The 22,509-nt window shown below is 37.8% G+C and overlaps 2 protein-coding genes across 3 annotated transcripts; one reads left to right on the top strand and one right to left on the bottom strand.

The window, feature by feature from the left end:
- Window positions 1–4,323: 4,323 nt before the first annotated feature.
- Window positions 4,324–5,006, top strand: LOC128861647 (nematocyst expressed protein 3-like). The gene is made up of 2 exons (XM_054099934.1): window positions 4,324–4,405; window positions 4,475–5,006. The coding sequence occupies exons 1-2, from the start codon at window positions 4,388–4,390 to the stop codon at window positions 4,850–4,852; spliced, it is 396 nt and encodes a 131-aa protein (XP_053955909.1). The 5' UTR covers window positions 4,324–4,387; the 3' UTR covers window positions 4,853–5,006.
- A 2,207-nt stretch (window positions 5,007–7,213) lies between these two features.
- LOC128861356 (uncharacterized) lies at window positions 7,214–8,092 on the bottom strand. 2 transcript variants are annotated; one of them, XM_054099447.1, is made up of 2 exons: window positions 7,957–8,092; window positions 7,214–7,788 (listed from the first exon to the last, which is right to left on the bottom strand). In XM_054099447.1, exon 2 carries the CDS (start codon window positions 7,786–7,788, stop codon window positions 7,438–7,440), a length of 351 nt encoding a protein of 116 aa, XP_053955422.1. In that variant the 5' UTR covers window positions 7,957–8,092; the 3' UTR covers window positions 7,214–7,437. The 2 variants fall into 2 exon arrangements, with proteins under 2 accessions (XP_053955422.1, XP_053955421.1); XM_054099446.1 differs by having other exon boundaries at window positions 7,217–7,788; window positions 7,974–8,092.
- Between the last annotated feature and the right edge of the window lie 14,417 nt (window positions 8,093–22,509).

Below are 22,509 nucleotides of genomic sequence, written 5' to 3'. Positions count from 1 at the left end.
TAAACTCGAATTATTAGAACAAAGCTTCTGTCATTTCTATTTTAGCTCAGTCTAGTTTATTTTGGACTTCACCTTGTATACTTTAAAAAATTTGTCACAGAATTTATGGCAAGACTAAGTATATATACGTATATAGGTAATGGCACATCGGCTATACTGTAAACAGCTCATGATACTACTTATAAATATCTAAAATAAAGTTTCTTTAATATCCTGTTTGCCCAGTAAACTTATCTAGAAATATGTGAATAATAACGTGCTCCAGTTCACCATCTCATCGGGTAAAACTCATTTTTCCCACTAGGCTCACATACCAAGACACTGTTTCTTCATACTGGAATTCCAGCTGGTCATAGTAAGTACAACAACAATATAGCTGCAGGTGCGTATACATATATAGATTGGCACCTCATAATTGAGCAAAGAACTCGAAGGGAAGTTGAACTCGTTGTCGTTATCGCAGTTACATAAATTTATATACATACATGTGTGTGTGTGTGTGTGAATGTGTTTACTTTTACTGAAAATACACTCAAACATATTTGCATACACACACATGCAGTTACATAGTTGAGAGCACATGAATGTTCACATAAAATATTTAATTCACTAATTTACGGCACGCAAAATTGAGAAACTAATTTAAATGCTTAGCACGAAACCGACTACCGTCATTGGTGGTGTTGCTGTTGGTCACAGAATTGATGCAACGGTCACTAGGAGCGCATACAAACGTACGCACGATCCACACAACCAACCATATACACGAAATCAATCGTCTATGAAACACTACAGGCACTGCGTAAGTGGGCAGCGTAAAGCAAAATTGCGAATAGCTGATTGCGAACAGCGGAGTGAACAGTGTTTTGCGGCTGAATAAAAAAGTAACTTACAATTTTATGAGATTGCTCAGAATTCAGTTTTAAAGAAATTGCAGGATGGGCGAAAAAAAAAATGCTTGAATTGTCTATGGCTTGAAAAGTTTGAGTACTTGGATCCCGTGGAACTGAGATACTCAACTTTCTAGAAGAAATATCTACCAAGCGTTTAAGCCTTTCACCGAGCATATGCCGCGAAATGGCAAATAAGGTGTGGCATAGGCCATTCAAGTAGGATTTTCTACAGAGTCCGGCACTCGTAGTGTAACCAATTAAAAAAGCCATAAATTTCGTTTTGAAAATACTTTTTATTCAATTCAAAGTAAAAAATGTGTGAAAATATTACAAAATTAAGAATCAATTTACTTTTGCTCGATATGACCACCTTTCGCCTTGACTATGGCCTTGAGATGGTCCAGATACGAACCGCAAACTGACCGAATGTGACTTGAAGGTATTTTGGCCCACTCGCGGACAATGACTTTTTTCAACGCCTCGAGACCGGTGAATATTTTACATCGGACTTTGCTCTCCAAAATTACCCAAAGAGAATAATCCATCATTTTCGCGTTTGGTGAATTTGAGAGCCATTGCGTGGTCGTTATGAAGTTCAGAACGTTGTTTTTTAGCCATTCTTGGTTCACTCGAGCTTTGTGAGATGTTGCCAAGTCTTGTTGAAACGTTCATGGTCTGAGACGGAAATGTTTGAAATGTAGCTTCGATTAACTTCGACACATCTGGGCATGTGTGGAACGAACCCTTGAAGACGAGTAATTTTCTTCGAATTCAAAGCACATGGCTTACGAAATCACCAGCTAGTTATGATAATAATCATGAAAAATATGAGTAACTTACAATATTTCCAAAACTGTTAATTTGCGAACTCATGTTTGGGAAAACTGTTTTATTTATTTTGGTCCATAAGGTGACCCATATGACCCATTACTTGGTTAAGGCCGACTGCATACTATGACCTCTTAAAAACCTTACTATTACCTCGTATACCAAAGTCCCTAGTCCCTTTCAGGAAATAATTTTTTTTTTTGGAATATTTTTATTTAGATTAAAAGTGAAAATATTAAGATTAAACAAATTTATTTTAATTAAATGTTAAAATTTTAAGATTAAAATAATGTATTTGGTATAAAGTAAAAATAATTTATTTCCATCCACTAAAAGAACCCACAGTACATAGCAATCGAAATGCAGCTATTAAAAAACAAATCACTTGGCATAGTTCGGTATCGGTGACTGTCTACTAACGGTAATTCGTTGCCTAAAATCGATTCGCCAAGCCAATAATTAACAATTTGCCGGTAAGTATGAATGGAAATTTAATTATTTCATTACTACAATAGATTGCGCAGACGTTGATTGCGGGCGGCAGTTTGTGACACTTGCGCGTAGACGTACATTTGCGTAAACACAAGTAAACAGACACACGGCATATACTTATAGACATATATACATATATTGGTAGTGAATACGTTGTAGAGGCACGAAAGTGGAATTGGAATGATCATATGGATGTGTGTAAGTAAAGTGCGAAAGTATGACAATGGCCAACCTGAGTGGGGAGACGTGTGACAGCATGTGGCATTGCTTGCTGTTTGTTGCAATTTTGTAAACATTAAAAGCTAAACAATTTTTGGAGGTATTAAATAATTTGACATACAATTATTAAACAGTAGAATTACCTCATTAAAGGGCTTATAAAGTAAGTACACCTGTGTTCACAAATAATAGCAGGCCTGAGTATTGCAAAATTTTTACTAGTTATATAATTTTTATTCAATTTTTGAAGTGAAACTTCTTAGGCGTTGATGGACGAGCCCGTATGAAGAGTAAAATTTCAAGGCCATGCAACGTTTTGGGCATTTTCGTTCCGCGAGAAAGAAAAAAGATATAACGCAGAGGAAAAGGAGAGAGAGAGCTATACCTTATATATATCTTAGGTACACTTTAGGCTACTTTTCCTGAGTTTTTCCTTGTGGTTGCTAATTTTTAGTGAGAAATAACTACTACTACCTGCTTACTTTTTGGCGCTTGTTTGTTGGTGCAAACATGTAGGAAATATACAATATTTTTGGTGCCTACTTTTGGCGTTATATTTCCTCGGTGCCTACCGTTTGGGCCGTTTTTTGGTCCCTTTTTTTGCTGCCTACTTTTTGGCGCTTATTTCCGTTTCCTGGTTACTGCTTGTGCCTACTATAAAGGGCTATCCATTACGGCGTCGGATTTATTGGTAATTTGTGCCGTTGCTGCGGTCCTGGAATCGCTGCGTTTGTGCGGGTGATAAACGCTTGGAGTAGAGCGCATTGTTGCCACGGTTTGTGTCCGGCGTTTACCTACACCGATCGACCCTTCTCTGTTTTTTGTAAATTTTGTCTATTTGTATTCTCGGCAAATGTTGCGAATTTATTTAGATATACAATATATTCTTTTTCTCTCTCTCTTTCTCTCTCTCTCTCTCTCTCTCTCTTTCTCATTCTGTCTCGGGTCTCTCCCTCTTTCTTTGTCTGCCTTGAAAGTTTCACTTCTGTTATGTGTACTACGCTACACGCACTTTTTCAAGTTTTATTCCAACAGAACCATGAAACTCGAAGTTCCAATCATGGCACCAAATTAAAAAAAAATGTAAAATATGTCCATTAAGGTTTGATACTTTTTAGTCAGAATCTAAACAAATTATGGATAAGTAGTTTTGTAGCCCATCCAATTTTGATTGGGCCATTTTAAAATTACTCAAAATTCGCTTTGATTGTTTATTTTTTTTGTTGACGGTGTTGCGTTTTTTCCACCATGCAACGAGGGCTCGAATTTTGTTTTTAATAGTGAATGCCAAATAAGAATGCCAACAAAGAAAAAAAGCAGAAATTGTCAAGAACCAGCGCGTTTTTTGAGTGACCTCAGACGTGCCGTTTATTAGACCAAAACTTAATTCGCTACACAACTGCATACCACACATTTTTCTATTTTTTTTATTATTGTAAATAGTTTAAAATTATGAAATATGATAATTTCTTGAGTTTTTTTTAATTTTGTGCCAAGTTTTTTGTAACATAATTTATAGTTCTTTATAAAAAAAAAACAAAAATACTAAATAAATATATTAGTTAAAACTATGCATTATACCTCGCTGCAATTTGTTTTGTTTCAATTTTGTGAAAAGTTTAAAACTTTAAGCTATTTGGTGTTTGTTGTAGCTTAAGCCATATTTTTGTAAAAATAAAAACTTGCCAAAACTTTTTATTACAACGCACTGCTACTTTTGTGAACACAAGTGTATGCGCTGAGCGCATCGCATAGCGACATATGTGACATACCGATGCCTTTACAGTTATTCAAACTACTTCAATTTCAAAGTCATTTATCGTTTACATTTGTTTATCGACTATGCACCAATTGCAATTATTATAAAAGATCACTCAAAATGTGCGCTATGGATCAAAGCCGTTCACATCGTCGAGCAATTAACATCAAAGTAAATACAAAATTTTCAAACAAATATGGCTAGTAAATTTATGGTAAGTATTTAGTTGCCTCTTTTTGACAATTTTTAGAGCCATTTAACTTAACTTCGCTAATATTTACAGCTCATTGCTTTGCTCGCCTGTGTCGCTGTAACCAATGCTAGTCTATTGCCTGCTGCTGCTATTGCGCCCGGCATTGTCGCGCCCTATGCATCCTCATTCAACACTCATTACATAAATCATGCTGTTGCGTTGCCAGTTGCACCCGCTCCAGTTCCAGTTGCTGCTCCGGCTCCTGTCGCTTTGGCCGCGCCAGCTCCCATAGCAGCGCCCATAGCCTTCGCCCCAAAAGTGGCGTTCCCCGCTCCAGCTCGAGTTGCATTCGCCGCTCCTGCTAGACTAGCTGCTCCATGGGCAGCTCCTCTGCCAATTGCTCCGGCACCACTTCCTTTAGCTCCGGCACCCCTACGCTTCGCGGTGCCAGCACCATTTTTCGGCTAGATCAACTGAAGTACCTGAACTATACTTACGAATAAGAAAATGCGTTGTATGTATCTAAATTAAAGTTGGAAAATATTTTTCTTAAACTTTGGATAAACTCCTCGCATTTTAGTGAAAAGGGCGAAATAAAAATACGAAAAGAACTTGAAATTTGTTGCTGAAAACAAGGTGGTCTGAATAGAGGTATATTTTCAAATAATATAGTACGTTTTTTTAACATCAACTTTGACAACTTTTTCGAAATCTTGGCTACCAGTCCGTATCACATTTTCATGCAACCAACTTTGCGCTTTGCTCTTGAACATTCCTAGCAAATATTATATCTGAAACTTTTTTTTACAATGATTACTGTGTTGCCCTATCTGTGTGATTATTAAGTTAAGAGTGATAATTGACTGACCATTATTTTAGTGGCCTCTTCCGATTTTGTGGACTAAAATTGAAGATTTGAACTGGAAAGATCTTCGGTTTCACTTGAACCTGCCATCAGGCCATTTCCATAGATTGGCGAGTTCTTTTCTCAAAGCAAGGCAAATGTGTAAAAAAGTGAGGCAGAGCGTGGTTTGTCTTACTTTAACTTATCTGTGCACAAAAGTTTGTCAAAATAGTTGTGCTCAAAATTTAAATGGTAGGCATAGTACTCTGCGTCCATTTCACGTGAAATAGCCGTCAAAATTCATAAATTATTAGCCGTGAAATATGCGTGGAATTTCACATTAATTTCACAAAAAAGGTGTACTCTCTCTGGGCTGTAGGAGGGCGCAAGAAGCTACGCCAAAGCCGAGAGTTAGGTCGGATCTTCATCCAAAGAAGTTCTTGATTTGTGTTTGGTGGAACTGGGAGGGCATGGTGCTTTGGGAAATGCTGGAAAATAATGCCACGGTCAACAAGGAGCTCTAAATTGCCCAGCTACACCGCGTTAATGAGGCTATTTGACTGAAAAGACCTGATTGACCATACTCCTTCACGACATCTCCAGGTTTCATGTTACACAAGTCGTCATAAATATTTTTATGGCAGGTGTTGCCTAGCAGCTTAAAAAATCATAATCTATTAAAAACTAAGTTTTTTTCTAGCGTGGAGATTGTCAGCTGTCTACAAAGCTGGGTATATCCATAATAATAATATTATATATAGCGAAAGGGTTAAAAAATGGTACACCTTTTATTTTATTAGCACAATTCTGGAATGTGTAAATAATGTAAATACCCCTCAAATAAGCGAAGGAAGGTCCTTTTCATAATCTCAATCAACAATGCCACGATTTCTGCACCCAATATGTAAGTAGCTGCTTCGAATAACTGTAGTTGTTTTTTTTTTTTTTATTTGAAATTTTCTTTCTGTGAGCGTTGAATTTTTCTTGTTATTCTCTTTCGTACGAAATGTGCAACCTTTTCACAGGGAGTATGGCAAAATTGGTGCAAAGTTGTCGCGAAGTGATGAGACTTTTTCCGAGAGAAGTAAGAGACTTTACCATCCATTAAATTTCGCTGTTGCTACTCTATGCTTCCACGGTATTCAATGATGATAAAATGATACCACAAGCCACTTAGAATATGCATTCGATTAGTTTTGCTTGACACTGCTATGAGTAAATGCATAATTTGAGCATCTAGCATAGTGAATACCAAACCGTATTTGGCACTGCATTGCCTACTGGATTCGTATTTTATAACTTTGATACAAGTATTCAAAAATTGTTTTAATAATTGCGTTTTTTCATTTTAAATTGTCTAACTTAATGCCATCTGAACAATGGCTGATTGGACGGATGTGTGAATGGCTGTGTGAATTCATGTGGAAATATCGTGGAAAATTCGCCTACAGACTCTCCAAGTGAGGTGGGTGCCAAAGTTACCCTCACAATTTTTTTTCACCGTAGCTAAATAGCAAACTTGGTAATCTATCATCCTTGGTCTATTTTGAATTTAAAAATAAAATTTTTATTTCTCAATTTAATTAATTCTCAACCCTGCATCTGGTATTAGGTGTTTGCTCGAGCTTCTCTCTTAGTTTTGATGCTGCCTACAGTTTTACCCACAGATTACCTAATAGCATTTTTTTTATTGCACAATGACTTTTCAATGCTTCTCGAGGGTACCAGAATCAGAAGACGAAATGCTTTTATTATATGCCATTTCACGCACGTTCACAGCAGGCCCTGAACACAGGACCAACCAAATCATAGCCGTAGACAAAAAGACTCTGCTACAGCAGCCACCGTAAGTCCCTTTATTTTATTGCTGACAAAAATTACTCAGGATGCTGAGAGATATCAAATTCCGGCTCTATTAATTGGTGATTTTCACTGAATATAATGAAGTCATTATAACAATTTGGTTTTCTTCATTCCTCAGTATGCGTGTTTTTTATTACCTTAAAAATCTCTTAATTTAAATTTTAGAAGAAACTGGCAAATCTTTTAACTCCAGCACACATCCTCATTATTTATAGGCACATAAAAATAAATTAATTAATACCAACATTTATTGCTAAATTGAATTTTAATTGCCTGATTTTATAGGTGCACATATTTCATATAAATTTTTAGTAGGCATTTTATTTCGTTTCATTGTTGTGCTTTTTTACAATTTAATCAACTCATCGTGCGATTCACGATGAAACAGCGGCTTGTGATCGTTGGGCTTGTGTGTCACTGGCACGGAATCGTAGGTGACGTGCGCGATATGAGTCAGTGGTGCTACAATAGCAGTTGCCATATGCTCAGCCTCATCTGCATTAACGACTTCATTACCGCCAGCCACATTTTTATCCTGCGCAGCAGAAAATTCTATTTTTGACTGCGTGTCATTAACAATGTTCGGCACTGTTGTTGTTGGATTGTCAGCTGGTTCTGATTCCACAAACATTTCCTTAGTGAGTGCTGCTGCGCTGGTGCCCAAAAGCCATAGCAGAGTTAAAGTCAACAACCGCATCTGTGAAAGTTGTACAAATGTTGATTAGCTCAAGGTTAATAGTGGTGTACTCGTTGTTGTAAATACATTATTGGATGCACGTAAAACATATAGACATACATTTAAATGCGAGTATTTGTATGTATGCACCCAAAGGAATGCAATTTTGAAAATTATATACATTTTTACCCCACATAATCACACACCTCTCAAAATTTATTGCTATGCTATGCAACTTATATTCAGGTATTCCTTCACAATTCTCTACACACTGACGCTGTCCGTAAGTCTTCTGGCTTTCATTAGACCTTGGCTTCTTAAATTAAACTACGACGCATGGCACTTTATAAAATTCTACTTACCACAAATGGGTAAAGGAATGAATCGTGTCTTTGGTCATACAGGTACACATTTGTGTGTATGTATATATGTTGTATGTGTACAAGTGTATACCCTGCAGGAAAAACTTGGCCGTGGGAAATTTAGTATTGAGCTATTGCAGGCAATATTGCGGGTTATTTGTAGCGAGATTTAGTAGAGAAATTATGATAAAGAAATACTATGACAAGAAGTCCATTTGCGAAATTAGTGAATTTGTTGATAAAAAAAGTCTACAGTGCATAATATTATTATAATAAAAGGTTGCAACGTGCGTTACAAATAACGTATCTTAACGAGCAGAGCGAAAATCAATGACCGGAGTACTAGATTTATACTCCATTTAACAAAACAAAATCCAAAGTGATCTACTGTAGATTTGAAAAAAAAACCAAAAAAACAATTAAAAGAGGAGAAATATTTAGAAGCTTGTACAGAAACGATTCGCCGACTACTTAAAAAAAAACAAATTTTAGCACGGGCGCCATGGCGTAAGCCACTTATTTCGAAAGAAGCCAAAAGCCTAGGTTGGAATTTGCGAAGAAGTTCCAATATGGGAATGTGAACTTTTGGTCTAAGGTATTCGTTGAAAAAGAACAATATAGCATTTAAAATCTCACGAAAATTGATCTGCATTCTAGGTTTTATTTACTGACATGCTTAATGCCACTAGAAATGATTCAACAACTCTCTGCTCTGTGCATAACAGGAGCGATGAAAAACACTCCAACGGCGGCACTGGAAATGATGCTCAGCATGCCACCTATTGACCTTATGGCGAAACACCTGGCAGCGAAATCCGCGAGGAGGTTAGTGGCTGCTGGAGTATTCACCTGCAGAACCTTCGGTCACAGCTCAATAGGGAAGTGGAGCTCAGGTTGCACAGACTACATGACTCCGTACTTTAGTTGGGAGAGAAGGGATGGCACAAAGACATAAAACCTGGCCATAGAACTTTTCACATCTTACAGACGGCTCTAAAACTTTAGACGGAGTGGAAGCGGGCACTTACTGCTCAAAACTTGGGATAAGGCAGACTATCAAGCTGCCAGACCACAGCAATATTTTTCAAGAGGAAGTTTTTGCTGTGGGGAAAGCCGGAGCTAGCCTACACTAGAACATGAAAGAACTCAACAATTAATATATACGTGGATAGTCAAGCAGCAATAAAAGCAATAAGCTAATATTGTATTAAGTCCAAAAATGTTCGACGGAGCAGGGAGGCCATAGAGAGGCTAGCCGCAAACAGTAGGCTGCATATCTATTGGGTGCCTGGTCACAAAGGCATTACGGGGAACGAAATAGTACATGAGATAGCAAAAAGCTCTGTTAGACTACTTTTTGAACAAGAGAACGACATACCAAAACCGCTAAACACAGTATACAATGAAATGAACGACTACATGAAAAGGCGAGTGAAAGATAGGTGGACTAATCTCACCACATGCAAAGCAGCAAAAGTCAAGTGTAGAACTAATGACAAAAAACTGACTCAATTCGTACTTACACTCTCGCGAAAGGACTGCAGAACTATTATAGGTATGCTAACAGGTCATAATCTATTGGCTGCACATGCGTACAAGATAGGGATTGCTAACACGGGCAAATGCAGGAAATGCAGAGAGGATGTTGAGGAAACTTTAGAACACCTTCCACCTTTGTCCGGCATTATCAAACACGCGTTTAAAATGTCTGGGGGCCTCATTATTTGATGGTCTGGAGGACGTCTCAAAAGCGGATCTCCCAGCGCTGCTTAGATGCGCCAAAAGCGCTGACATCCTACATGATGTCTACTTTCGGTATTCATAGAGGTCGGTCTCCATCTGGTATCGCTAGGGACCATAAGGTCTATGCGTGGCTTGTTGCCAACCAGGCTAACCTAACCTAACCTAATGTATAGATAAACTTTATGCCAATTTAAAAAAAATATATATATTGACTTCTTCATTTTAAATAATTTTAATGAAAATCAGGGAAAATATGACCGTTTACAGGTATCTGTCGTCTTAATACATCACTTCGATACAATTCAAAACAACTTGAATTGAACTCAAATAAATATTTTTGTCAATGAAATCGGAAAGCAGTTGAATCGAAATATCCGTAAGACAATTCGTTTTAGTTACGGTTCGAATTAAGTAAATTTTCCTGCAGGGTCTGCAGATTTTCCATGCTTGACATTGTTGAATTTATTGTGCTTCTTTTACCTTTCACCAATCCGCAGTAATTATTTATTGATATTTTTATACCAGAGCGCACTTGTGATTTCTTTTGTTTGTGCCAAAGCAATGCTTCTTGTTCAGCGATACTTTGTAAGAAGTTTGTTTTTTACACATAATTATATATGTATGTATGCATGTGAAGTACGTGCGAAGGAAAAATTACTATCCCACACATACTCACATGTGCTTATATGGATGGACATAGGTATTTTCAAAAGTACAACATATTCGTATATATGTAAATACATACTTCGTGGTTGACATCAGAACCTGTTTTAGTATTAAGCGGCTTCAAATTTTTCTTTTTGGTTTTTTGTCTTCCCCCTGCCTTTCTGTCTCGCTTCCTTATGCTTAACAAAGTTGCTGTCATACTACCTTTATACCCGCGCTAAAGTGCACAAGGGTATTATAGAGGTGTTCATATAGAGTGCAGGACTTAAGTCTACATACAGAAGCATATTTTCTTATTTCCCAGAAGGTATACAATAATTGATAAAAACCGACGATGCAGTTTTTTTCGAAACTTATATTTATACATCAATTTACTAAAAATAAAGTTATTTGGCTAGCTTTATAGCAAAAAAATTAACAAAACAACAACCAACACATTCTGCACTAATTGCCAAAGAATGACTCTTATATTATATAACGCACCCAGACTACTAAATACACCACCGCAGAGTCCGGATTTAAATGCCACAGAGCATATTTGGGAGGTTTTAGAGAGAAAAAATCGAAAAATGACGCAAAATCGATCAGGAAAGACTTGATGGAGGCATGGAACCAAATAACGAGGAAGGAGCTTGAAATTGAAATTTGAAAAGGTCGAGGCAAGGAGCACCAGGAGATTTGGGGCTCCAAACACACTCAGGCTGAAAAGTCCATAGTACTTGGAGCTCTGGAAAGGGAGTACATAGTCAAGGAGGAAAGGAGAAAAGTATCAGAGAAAGAGATAAGAAGGAATAGAGACAGAGATAAAATAGTTAGTCCTGTGAGAATTTTTCAGATTCTTTGGCAAATCTGAAAATATTCTCCTGCTTGAGTGAACTAATTTTACTCATTCTCACGACATCGAAACCCAAAACTCGTAGCCGTTCTCTAGCAAAGGCAGGGCACTGACAGAGAAAGTGCTCAGTGCTATTCGCCTTCTTCAAGCACGACAGGCACATTGGGTTATCAATGATTCCAATGGTGGTCATATGCTAACCCCATGGGTTGTGTCCTGTAATAATATCGACTATCAACCGAGCGTCTTTCCTTCCAAGTTTTAGTAGAAAGTTTGACAGTTTTCTGTACGGATTTGTCACAAAACACTTTGCAGTTCTGCAGCGTTCTAGACCGGAACATCGCTCTTTATGTAGATTGCATACATAATCGCTAATCCACTTTGAGATTCCTACGGAATTGATTCCGATTATTGGCTCTGGCCCTTGTGGGGGAACCGCTGATCCACGGTTGCTCAAACCATAGGCAATTCCATTTCCTTGAACACCGGAGTGTCCTGGAATCCATATAAATATAAGCCTGTTCAGTCTTGCGACAGAATTAAGCTGGGAAGAGCTTAATCAACTAGTTACCACGACGCCTTCAAGCAGTGACGGATAACTATGGTGGACCTACTAAATACTAAAAGTATTCAAAACAGATAGTTGAACTTGATTAAATTTGTTTTTTAAGCTAATTGAGCTGTATGTAGACTTTTCCCATATCACTTTTTTGTTATTTTGTTAATTTCTTGTTATAAAGCAAGTGAAATAATTTAGTTTTTGTAAATTTATAAATAAATATGAACTCAAAAAAAATTCACCAACAGTTTTTTCAATTATTGTATACCATGTAGGAAATAAGAAAATATGCTACATGCAAGAGCAACTTAAGTCCTTCACGGTAGATATATTCCAAAATGCTCAAAATGAAACAGAAGTCAATGTAACGATGTTCGTTCGTTCAGGCGCACGAAAGCTCGACGAAAAATTAATGCATTTCAATAAAACTCGTTTCTTAGTCCAAAGCAATTTGGTACTAAAAGTGCGCGAAATCGGTCAAAAACCAAGCCCACCTCCTATGCAACGGTAAGCAAAGGAAAAAGTGTGATAACTCTGCTGCAATGATACCAAATTACTCAAGTCACTAGGCGCAAGAAAAATTGTACACAATGGGCAGTGCCACACCCACTTTTTTTGTAAATGAGTGTGTCTCGATAACAACTCAATAAAGCTCGTCCGAAGTTAGTACATACATTTATTCCCACCTCAGTTAGATCCGACTTGAATATTATTAAGATCGGATATAAGCCACGGCCCCTTTTTAAATGTTAAGACTAAATTTTCGTCCGTACGTTTTATGTTACACCCTATAACTCTGGCATTGTCTATGAGCTTGTTTGTTTCCAAAAGCAGCCAGCCCAAATTAAATTAAAATTTTTTTTATAAAATTCGGTCCGTACCGTATTTAGCACTTCCCTACTCGTTCTTCTTCATTTCATTTTCTTCACTTCCGCTACAATGGGCAACTTCAGCATTATAATTATCGGTTATCTTTGAGCTGGTTGCAGCAATGCGCAACTTGTTGCAACTTCACAGTAAACTGGTTTTCAAGTTCAAGTTTAAATGGTTCACTTAACCTGCCGGCATCAGAGACTTGAACAGAAATGTCACGTTATATGCACATACACACATTCATGAATATGACTACAATACATACACACCTGAATGAACATTCGACAGATTGTGTGTTACTATTATAGTAGACTGTCCAGACAGTATATTAAAATATATTTGCAGTTACGTTTATAAAAATCAAAATATTATTTGTTTCTAGCTTGAAATCGTGAGTTCATCATTTAAATCAATGGCGGTTTTCTGTTCATTTAAATTATTTTCCCTCAAGGTTTTATTTAAACAAATTTCAGAAGCAACAATAATAACTGGCATAAAATCTACATATATCGAACAATAAATAAAACAAGAACAAATGAAAATTCAGAATAATACAATTAAAATGACAGAGTGATTTCCTGCTATTACAAAGAAGCTTAATACAAACACACCTCACACGTGCCACGACTGTGTCTAATGATCGAAGAAAATTATGTTTTTCAGGACTTCAATTTATTCTTTCCAGATCAATGTTGGTCACTAACTAAATTAGAGTAAAGTGATATTGAAATGCTCGTTAATATAAATTGCAGTGGCAACAGCTATGAGTAAATCCATAAGGTTTTATTTGTCCGACTTCCGGACTACTGTAGCGCCGATCAAGCAGAAGTCTTAGCCATAAAGAGGTAACTGTGTACCTTAATACACACGCCGTAACAAAAACTATGATAACATCTTCTGGGATAGTCAGGGACCATCAAATCAATGGATGTTATACGAAGATCAAAGGTTCCTCAGAAATACCTAGCAGCTCTAAGTGATATTAGCACCGTCTTCGAGGTCAGTCTTATATGGTTTCCACGACAAAGAGATATGAAAGGGAATTGCAAGGCCCATGAGCTAGCCAGAAAGGGTACTAATATTTCACTGCTTGAAAACAGATCTAACTGCAACAACTATGGCAACTTGCAAATTAAGACAATTAAGGCAACTGCAAATTAATATTTTCCAGGAGACCAATAGGTCATCGAGAGAAAAAAATACTTGTGTTACAACCAGACTGTGAAACTTGCCACAGTGCTGTCTTGAATGTCCTTTTGCACTTACATCCCATCGACTTTTCCGTCATTTCCATCGCAGCTCCAAGTGCAATCAAGTTAAGGGAGGCAATCCCTCAAGGGACATGGCAGCATTTTCGGGCAGTTAATACCGTATTTTTTCGAGCTTTGAACAGACCTCTCGCAAACTAGAGTTTGAGGGTCGTGCTAGGGAAATCTTTCCAAATAGGCAGGATTGGAACGCGGGGAAAATCTGCACCAAAGCTTTGGACTCCTCGCCATTCAATTTCCCAACTCGTAGCTGTGTTTACCGGTCACTGGACGATCGGAAAAGCTAGGGTTACCATTTAATCCCCATTGCAGAAGCTGTGAGGACCATTCGGAGAAAGAGAGTGTAGAGCATTTTCTCTGTAAATGTTCGGGTTTGGCAGCTAGACGACTAAGGTCACTGGGTGCTCCTTTCCTCGACAGCCTGGGGCAGTGCGCCAACCTGAATCCAATAAATCTCCTCCATTATATCAACAGCTCTGGCTGGATGTAGATATCTGCCTGTTGGAGGTCTCAATTGCTACTTGAGGAGTGTCAGACCGGCACTTCAACAATTTCACCTACTTACCTACCCACAACCAGACTAAACGGTCGACAGAATTGCTCAATCTCTCAAGAGAGAATATCTCGAAGATTGCGGCTTGCTTTACCGATCATTAGCTTTCACGTACGCACTATTTTAGGCAGGGAGTATTTTCTCATGACTACTGCAAAAGTTGTAGAATCGAGGAAGAGGAAAAACCCGTAGAACACTTCCTCTGTAATTGTCCAGCCTTAGCTAAGAGTCGAGCAATGTTATTAGAAAAATACTCTTCTGACTCTCTTACGGAACTATCTGGAGTTGGGATAAAACTTATCCAACGCTTCATTTGAGAGTCTAAATGGTTCCATAAAAAATAAACAGTAATGTTATCGTGTTACACAGTGGTATTACAACAGACCTACATGGTCTAAACCCTCAGTTTATGTCGTTGATCTATAGTACCTGAATAATGAAACTGGGATACATCCTGCCTAAATCTAAAGCCTTCATTGAAGCTTTAATAGCCTTGAGTTTCTCAGGCTTGCCTGATAGTTCGATGTGGACCTTTATGTATTGTGTTTTAATATGTATAGGGTAACCTTTCTCAACTTAAGTAAAATAAGACTCTGTGATATATCGAATTGATTCTATCGTTGCTTTGAAGCTACATTCATTAAATTATGAATGGAATTGCACATCACTCGAATGGCCGCCTCGGCATTGTTGACAAGTATGACAGTATTCGTGTTACCGCGATCCAATATGTGCCGCGTTATTCTGGCAATAGAGAAAACAAAGAAAATAATCACCGAAATGAACCAGATGCCGAATGCATTACGGTACGTCCCTTGTATGAGATGTACCGCCATTTCCAGAAAGTCGGTTAGCATCACTTCTTTCCGACGATCATTGACGGTTACGTGTAAGAAATTGTAAGTTCCAATGTTGCCGTCATGCCATAAACTCCCCGAAACAGTCAATCCATACAATAAAGGCAATATTGTTTGCTGGCGCAGCCGGCGAAATATAAGTTTGCCTTGTCCTTGATCCAAAAATCCGGTCCTGAGAGAAATATATGTTTGTATGATGGGGTTGGGTTGGCGGGTGCCTACCATTCGGGAGTGCGTAGGTTCGATTTCCGTGCATGAATATCAAGTAATAGAAACAGTTTTTCCAGCTATCGCCCCTCGGCAGCCAACGGCAAACTTCCGAGTGTTTTTCTGTCATGAAAAAGCTTCTCATAGAAAACCATTTGCCGTTGGAAATCGGCTTAAAACTGTAGGTCCCTCTATTTGTGGAAAAATATCAAGACACATACCACAAATAAGAGGAGAAGCTCGGCCAAACATATCACAGAAGTGTACGTGCCAATTATTATTATTATTTTTTCTTTATATCACTTACTTTTCTAATCATTCTGAACAAAGGCTTCAGAAGGATTCTAAAACAGATACCTTCTCATTATTCGCCATCTTGTCAACGACATTATGGCAAAATTATCGAAAAGGTCGTCAGAATGCGAGCGCTGCTGATTTTCGTTCAAAATCTTCATCTTCATCAGCAATCATACATTTCAGTCGGTGTTCATTTAAGCAGAAATCTAAAAAAATTTACAAATAAATACATGTGCATATACGAATTGTTATGCATGTTAACTAAATTTAAAAAAATTATATCTACTGATTATTCCCTTTTTTTGTATAATTCATTAAGAAAATTAAATAAACGAATTAGCATTAGCTGCCAGGACTATCAGCTCAGTGTGTGATTATTGCTTATCTGTTTGAATACTGCAGCTGTATAGTTGACAAGTAACAAATGTAATTGGCGTAAGATGCATTTTGCAAAGATGAGGGTAATGAATTACGCGACACCTTGTATATAAGAATGTTCCAAAATGCCAAAGTAGCTGATAAATTCGCCATCGAAAATACTAGCGTCACCGTTAAATACTTTTACCTTAAAGCAAAAAAAAACAAAAAAAATTAAAACAAAATTAATTACCCTTGGAAACAAATACTTTTCAGCTGATATCGATCTAACTTCTTCAAACGGGGATCGCAACCTTTTGCGTCGGAAGAACCCAAAATTAAAATTTACAAAATTTTACAAATTTACAAAATTTTAATTTTTTTTTCTTGCCAACAATAAATAGTTCTGTCATAAATAACTCATCTCACTGTATCCATCCGGAAAACTAGACCATGTGTCGAATAAAAGTTCCTCCCCTCGCGGCATTTCTTTAAAGCTGCCCACTTTTGTTGCGACACCTACATACATTTCTGGACCTCCAACTCTTCTAACTTGTTTTTCAACTCTGTAAATATTTCCACCCACAAGGCTTCATTTTTTAAATCGATCAACTGCATTTCTAGACATCCGGTATTAATTCCAAATTGTTCAATGTTGGTTTCGCTAATATTTGTGTTGACAGAATTTACTACGAATCGTAGTTGATAGTTTTGTTGGTTTTGAACAGCTCAAATCTGTCATCAAGTTTTTCTTAAATTTTCTTTTTTTATAACTGCGCTGAAGTAATTCGTATCTACAGTTGCATTGGGCTTTTTAGACTGAATGATTTAGGAGCCACCAAGAGATTTCGCCATTGTATTTAGAGCTCTGGGAAGAGGGTATATAGCTAGGAGGAAAGCAGAAAAGAATGAGAGAAAGGGATAGGAAAGAATAGAGACAGTGACAAAGGCCTGCAGATTCTTTGGCAAATCTGCAAATATCCTCCAGTTTCAGAGAACTCGTAGCTTTGCTCGAGCAAAGGCAGAACACTGACAGAGAAAGTGCTCAGTAGTATTCGCCTCCTCCAACAAGACAGGCACATTGGGTTATCAATGATTCCAATGGTGGTCATATGCTAACCCCATGGGTTGTGTCCTGTAATAATATCGACTATCAACCGAGCGTCGTTCCTTCCAAGTTGTAGTAGAAAGTTTGACAGTTTTCTGTTCGGACTTGTCACAAAACACTTTGCAGTTCTGCAGAGTTCTAGAGAAAGAAGAGAAAGAATTTAATTTTCTTCAAAACAAACCATTTCTTCTACCGAGTCATAGGCTGGATTTCCCTTTCCTTGCAGTTTTAGATTCAGCTCATTTCATTTCGCTGTGATATCCCCCTAAAGTAAAATTTGTGCAATTATTTATCGTTCTCTAATTAGGGGGGATTCATGCCTTTTCCATTTTGGAACGAATCATTTTTCATTCAGGCACAAACCAAAAAAACCAAAACGTTTCAGCACCTTACCTAGAAGTAGGTCGGGTTACTGAGTTTCTATTTGGTTGAAGAATTCTTCAAACTGACGATGGTAAACTGACGATGGCAAGATGCTGTTGACAATCTTGATTACGTTTCCGAGTACAAATGGCCGGGAGATAGATTCGGTGCTTATCCTCGTTATTCGATTCACATCGATTTTTAAATGTTTTTTTTTTTTTTTTGTTTTTTAATAAAGAATGTGAAAAAGTCGCATCTTCACAGCCAAAGAGCCACATGCAGTTTGTGAGCCACAGGTTGTCGACCCCTGTCATTGACGATTTTTAATCAATGTGAACAATTTTTTGATTTATGTGAAAACAAGTTTTAAATTGTTGTGTCTAGAAATAATTTGTTATACAATACATTACCATTCATATGTCATATGTCACTGTAACTACACTGCAACTACTCCATGGAGATGTGCCGTTATGGTCCAACACTTATATTCATCAAGTCTGTACTAACCTAATATTATGATGATTAAATACAACTGAGACGTATTTTAAATAAGTACCATTTGTTAATGTAATATTTAACGAACAGCTACAACTACACACGAGCTGACCACCAGCAAATATATATTAGCAAATCCGTAAAAGTGGCATAACTAACGTTTCCCCTTAAGTGTGGCAAGTGGCGTAATATGCAATTTTCTTCTTATTTGCGCTTATAGCATTTTTACTCCGCATGTGCAACAAGAGCGAAATTAAGGCGACCAAATTTAGAAAACTCGAAATTATTCGCCCAAACTAGATTAAAGATACAAATAAATTCGCATTATACAATATTACATAGCGCATACCTTCAGCTGGCCAGGAGTTGCTGGCTCACTGAACCGCTGCTCCATTATGTCGCAGAATGAAAGTGAAGGCTGGTAAGTAAGTCAGTACAATAAATAAAATGAGACAACTATAAAACTAACAAGATGCCATACAAATACTCCCATCTCAATGCGCACACAGTAACAATTTAGAAAACGGGGCAGCTGCACCAGCGAATGTCGAAGTGATTGCAGTAAGTATGTGATTGCTGGCGCAGTGGTAAGTTATCGCCGGCGCATGCGCAGCGTGCAATAATTCACAATTGTCTGGCAAGGCGTTGCTGCTGAGAAGTAACCATGTCGTTTATACGTGTTAGAAATGAGACAAATGAGAAATATTTGGGAAAAAAGTGTATAAGAAGACAATTTTATGAATTACGGTATAATGCATTTTGTCCACATATGGCATATGTTGCTGTTATGAGCGTAGGCGGCTGCGAGCACTAGTGTGTGTGTTCTTATTAATTAACAAGTTATGACAGCGGCCGCCGTATCCAAATGGGTTGGTGCATGACTACCATTCGAGAGGGATCTCATTCGAAACCCACCTAGGACATGAAACACCAAATGATAGAAATGGTTTTTTCTATTAGCGGTCGTCCCTCGGCAGACAATCACCAGCCCTTGAGTGTCCCATATTTCTGCTTGTAAATGGTAGACACAATTTTTTCCCCGTCTGGGGCGAAAAGGAATAAATACATACAATTGGTCACGTTAAAGGCACGCATTTTCTAGATTTAGTCCTGGCACTTGAAGAACTAGAAGTGATTGACCTTGAGCCTTGTTAATGGCCAAGTATGATATGCCCACGACATGAGAATAATACGAACGCATGGAATTAGCACATCTTCACCCTTCGACTTTCTATTAAGAATAAATGCCTCGACGACATTCGACACAATTTTCTTCACAGCTAGTTTTGTTCTATTACACAATCAGGGTGGATCAATATTCCGCAACAGAATAATTAGCACGCCGACTATTTAATTATTTATTTGGCAAGAATCCAAAAATGAGTGTTTACTTTGCGTCCAATTGGAGGCAGAAAGAGAGGCCGACCAAGAAAGAGATAGCTTGATGACGTAGAAGAAGACTTAAAAGCGATGAACGTTCGTAATTGAAGAAATGAGGCAAGAGAGAGACTGAATTGGAGGAGGATTGTTGATGAAGCTATGGTCCACAACAGACTGTGAAGCTAGGAGAGAGAGAGAGAGAGAGAGAGAGAGAGAAAAACTTGTGAAAACTTACTTAAAGAAATAAATCTGCTCGCGAAATTAATAGAGCACTGGCGGCATCATCTTTATTTTTTTCGAAATGATGAAGGAGCTGCCAAATGGCAAGCAGTACTGAGCCCCACTGGCTGAATTTTTGTTTCCAAAAATTAATCGCGTAAACATCGATGATATCTGGTTCTAACAAGTTTGGTATAGCGCAACTTGCCTTACAGCGCTGAACAATCGAATTATTTCAGTATGACGCATTCCGGCCAGATTTATTGGAAAAAGTAGTCAAAAATAGTAGTCGAATGGACCATCTAACTCCCAACCGAGGCAAACATATGCCGGATATCACATTAAAAATATAAATTCTATGAAATTATCTATCAGATTATAATAAAAATAAAATTTATTTTAACAATATTTCTGTTTCGGTATTATAATTTTCTCAATGAGGTTTTTTTTGACAGATCACACGTGACCTCTGTCAAACTAAATACATAATTTACTCATTTGCATTTCATCATGAAAAATCGTACGCCTCAACAGCGTTCTCAAATCCAAAAATCGTATTACGAAAATCGACGCTCTGTGAAATGTGTTCATCGCGCGCTCAGGAATTGAGCGGTGAGGCCCATATTTGACATTCGCGAGTCATACAAAATTGGTGTTTACGGATGGCAGAATTACGGCACAGTTGCGGCCAGCATTTGAGAGGGATTATCTTTAAAAAATAAATGCCGTGAACGCTTCTATCCAAACCAATCAATTTGGATTTTCTTTGTTTTATTTCAATTTAAAATCCGATACCTCTCAATTGATCATATAAAGAGTTTTCCAATAACAGGTGTTAGGTGTTAAACAGGATAGATGATTAACGATTTTTAATGGTCGGAATTGCATGGTATTGATCCGGACAACGTCTATTTTCAATAAGACGGCGCTTCGAGTCACACAAGCATCGAATCCATTGATAATTTAAGGGAAAAGTTTCCAGACCGTATTATCTCTCGAAGAGGTGACCACAATTGGCCACCAAGATCTTGTGATTTAACACCTTGTGACTTTTTTCTTTGGGGCCACGTGAAAGAGAAGGTCTACGCCAACATCCCAGTGTCGATTCAAGACCTCAAATATGGAATTCGTGAGGCTATCGAGGACATAGGGCATCCACTTTGCAATTCGGTTATGGAAAATTTCATGAAAAGGATATTGTCCTGTAAGAGTGGTCGTGGTGGTCATTTGCCTCATGTTATTTTCTCTTTACAATGAAATAAACATCCGATCATTTATTAGGGGTTTTCAATTGGCGTGGGTCGATTTTGGCGCCCTGTGGCAGCCATTTTATTTTGGTGACATCTGTCAAATCTTTTGTTTATTATTCAGATTTCATTAAGTGACCAATTAAAAGTTTGCTTTAAAGCCTAGGAATCAGAAACCAACGAATTTGAAGTTTTATTAAATTCTTTCTAGGTTCAATACATCGCAGCGTCTGAGGTATAAGCGATTCTAACCCGATCCAGAAGGATTAAATCATTACTTCTCAGGCTTTTTTGTAGGATGTGAAAATAAATACCCTCTAAAGGAAAGAGGAAGTCAATTAGTCCATTGATATTTCAAAATATAAAGCAGAGTGCAATAACATTCTTTCTGCTGTGTAAAGACTTTCAGTTTATTAATTCACATTTTGCATCATATGAAGGAATCGTATCGGCCGAATTTAGTGATACGAAACGAGACGAAGAAAATTCTTTTGAATTCGTTCAAGTCTATTAATGTGGCTAAACTTGGATGGCCCACATCGCGTGGATGATAGATTACAAAGTTTGGTTATTCGAGGTAAAATTGTGAGAGTAACCGCGGCTGCCACCAAGGATGATGGATTTATATGATTTGGCCAATAACTATGGTGAAAAACCAAATTGTGAGGGGAACTTCGACTACCACGTCACGGAGGATTCGCGAGCCGAATACTGCACAATCGTTTCACACATACATACAATCAGTACATACTCGTCCAATCAGTTGTTGTTCAGATGTTGTTCACTAACATATTTTTCGTAGTCAAACCGATTCATAACCACGGCTACGTCAGACCATCAGCTGATTCTGTCAAATTGGATCAGTGTCGAATAGCGTTCTGTTATTGCCCTTCCTCACTTATTTTCAACATCGGTGCCACGTCTTGGCGACTCGGCAGCATTTCACACGTAGCTGTGCAGACGACAACGAAGTAACATAAGTAATGGTTGGACAATACCAACACAATCGCTGTTGTGGTCGACTTCAGTCGTAAATCAACAGTTACCATAACCCCGATTATGTCAGCAAATCAGCAACCTTCAAAATCGCTGAGTGCCCCACCTTCTGAATTAATTTCGCCATGCTTTTATGTATACGAGTATTAAGGCAGCATATTCTGACTTGGATGGTACAAGCGAGGTAAGTAATAACTTCAGAGTGTAGGGATCAGTATAGTCAGAACCAAAACACCGGATAAAGGAAAAACTGAAAAATTATGTAATGTAAATTACTCAGGAGTAGGTATTTTGAACCATGAATTACATCTAGATCAGAAACTTCCTTCAAAGTGGAGTGACGCGATTCTTTAATTA

The sequence above is a fragment of the Anastrepha ludens genome, chromosome 4 (genome assembly GCF_028408465.1).
Source record: "Anastrepha ludens isolate Willacy chromosome 4, idAnaLude1.1, whole genome shotgun sequence".
NCBI lineage: Eukaryota > Metazoa > Arthropoda > Insecta > Diptera > Tephritidae > Anastrepha > Anastrepha ludens.
The sequence above is the reverse complement of the archived record's forward strand: the minus strand, read 5'-3'. Positions and strand labels throughout refer to the sequence as shown.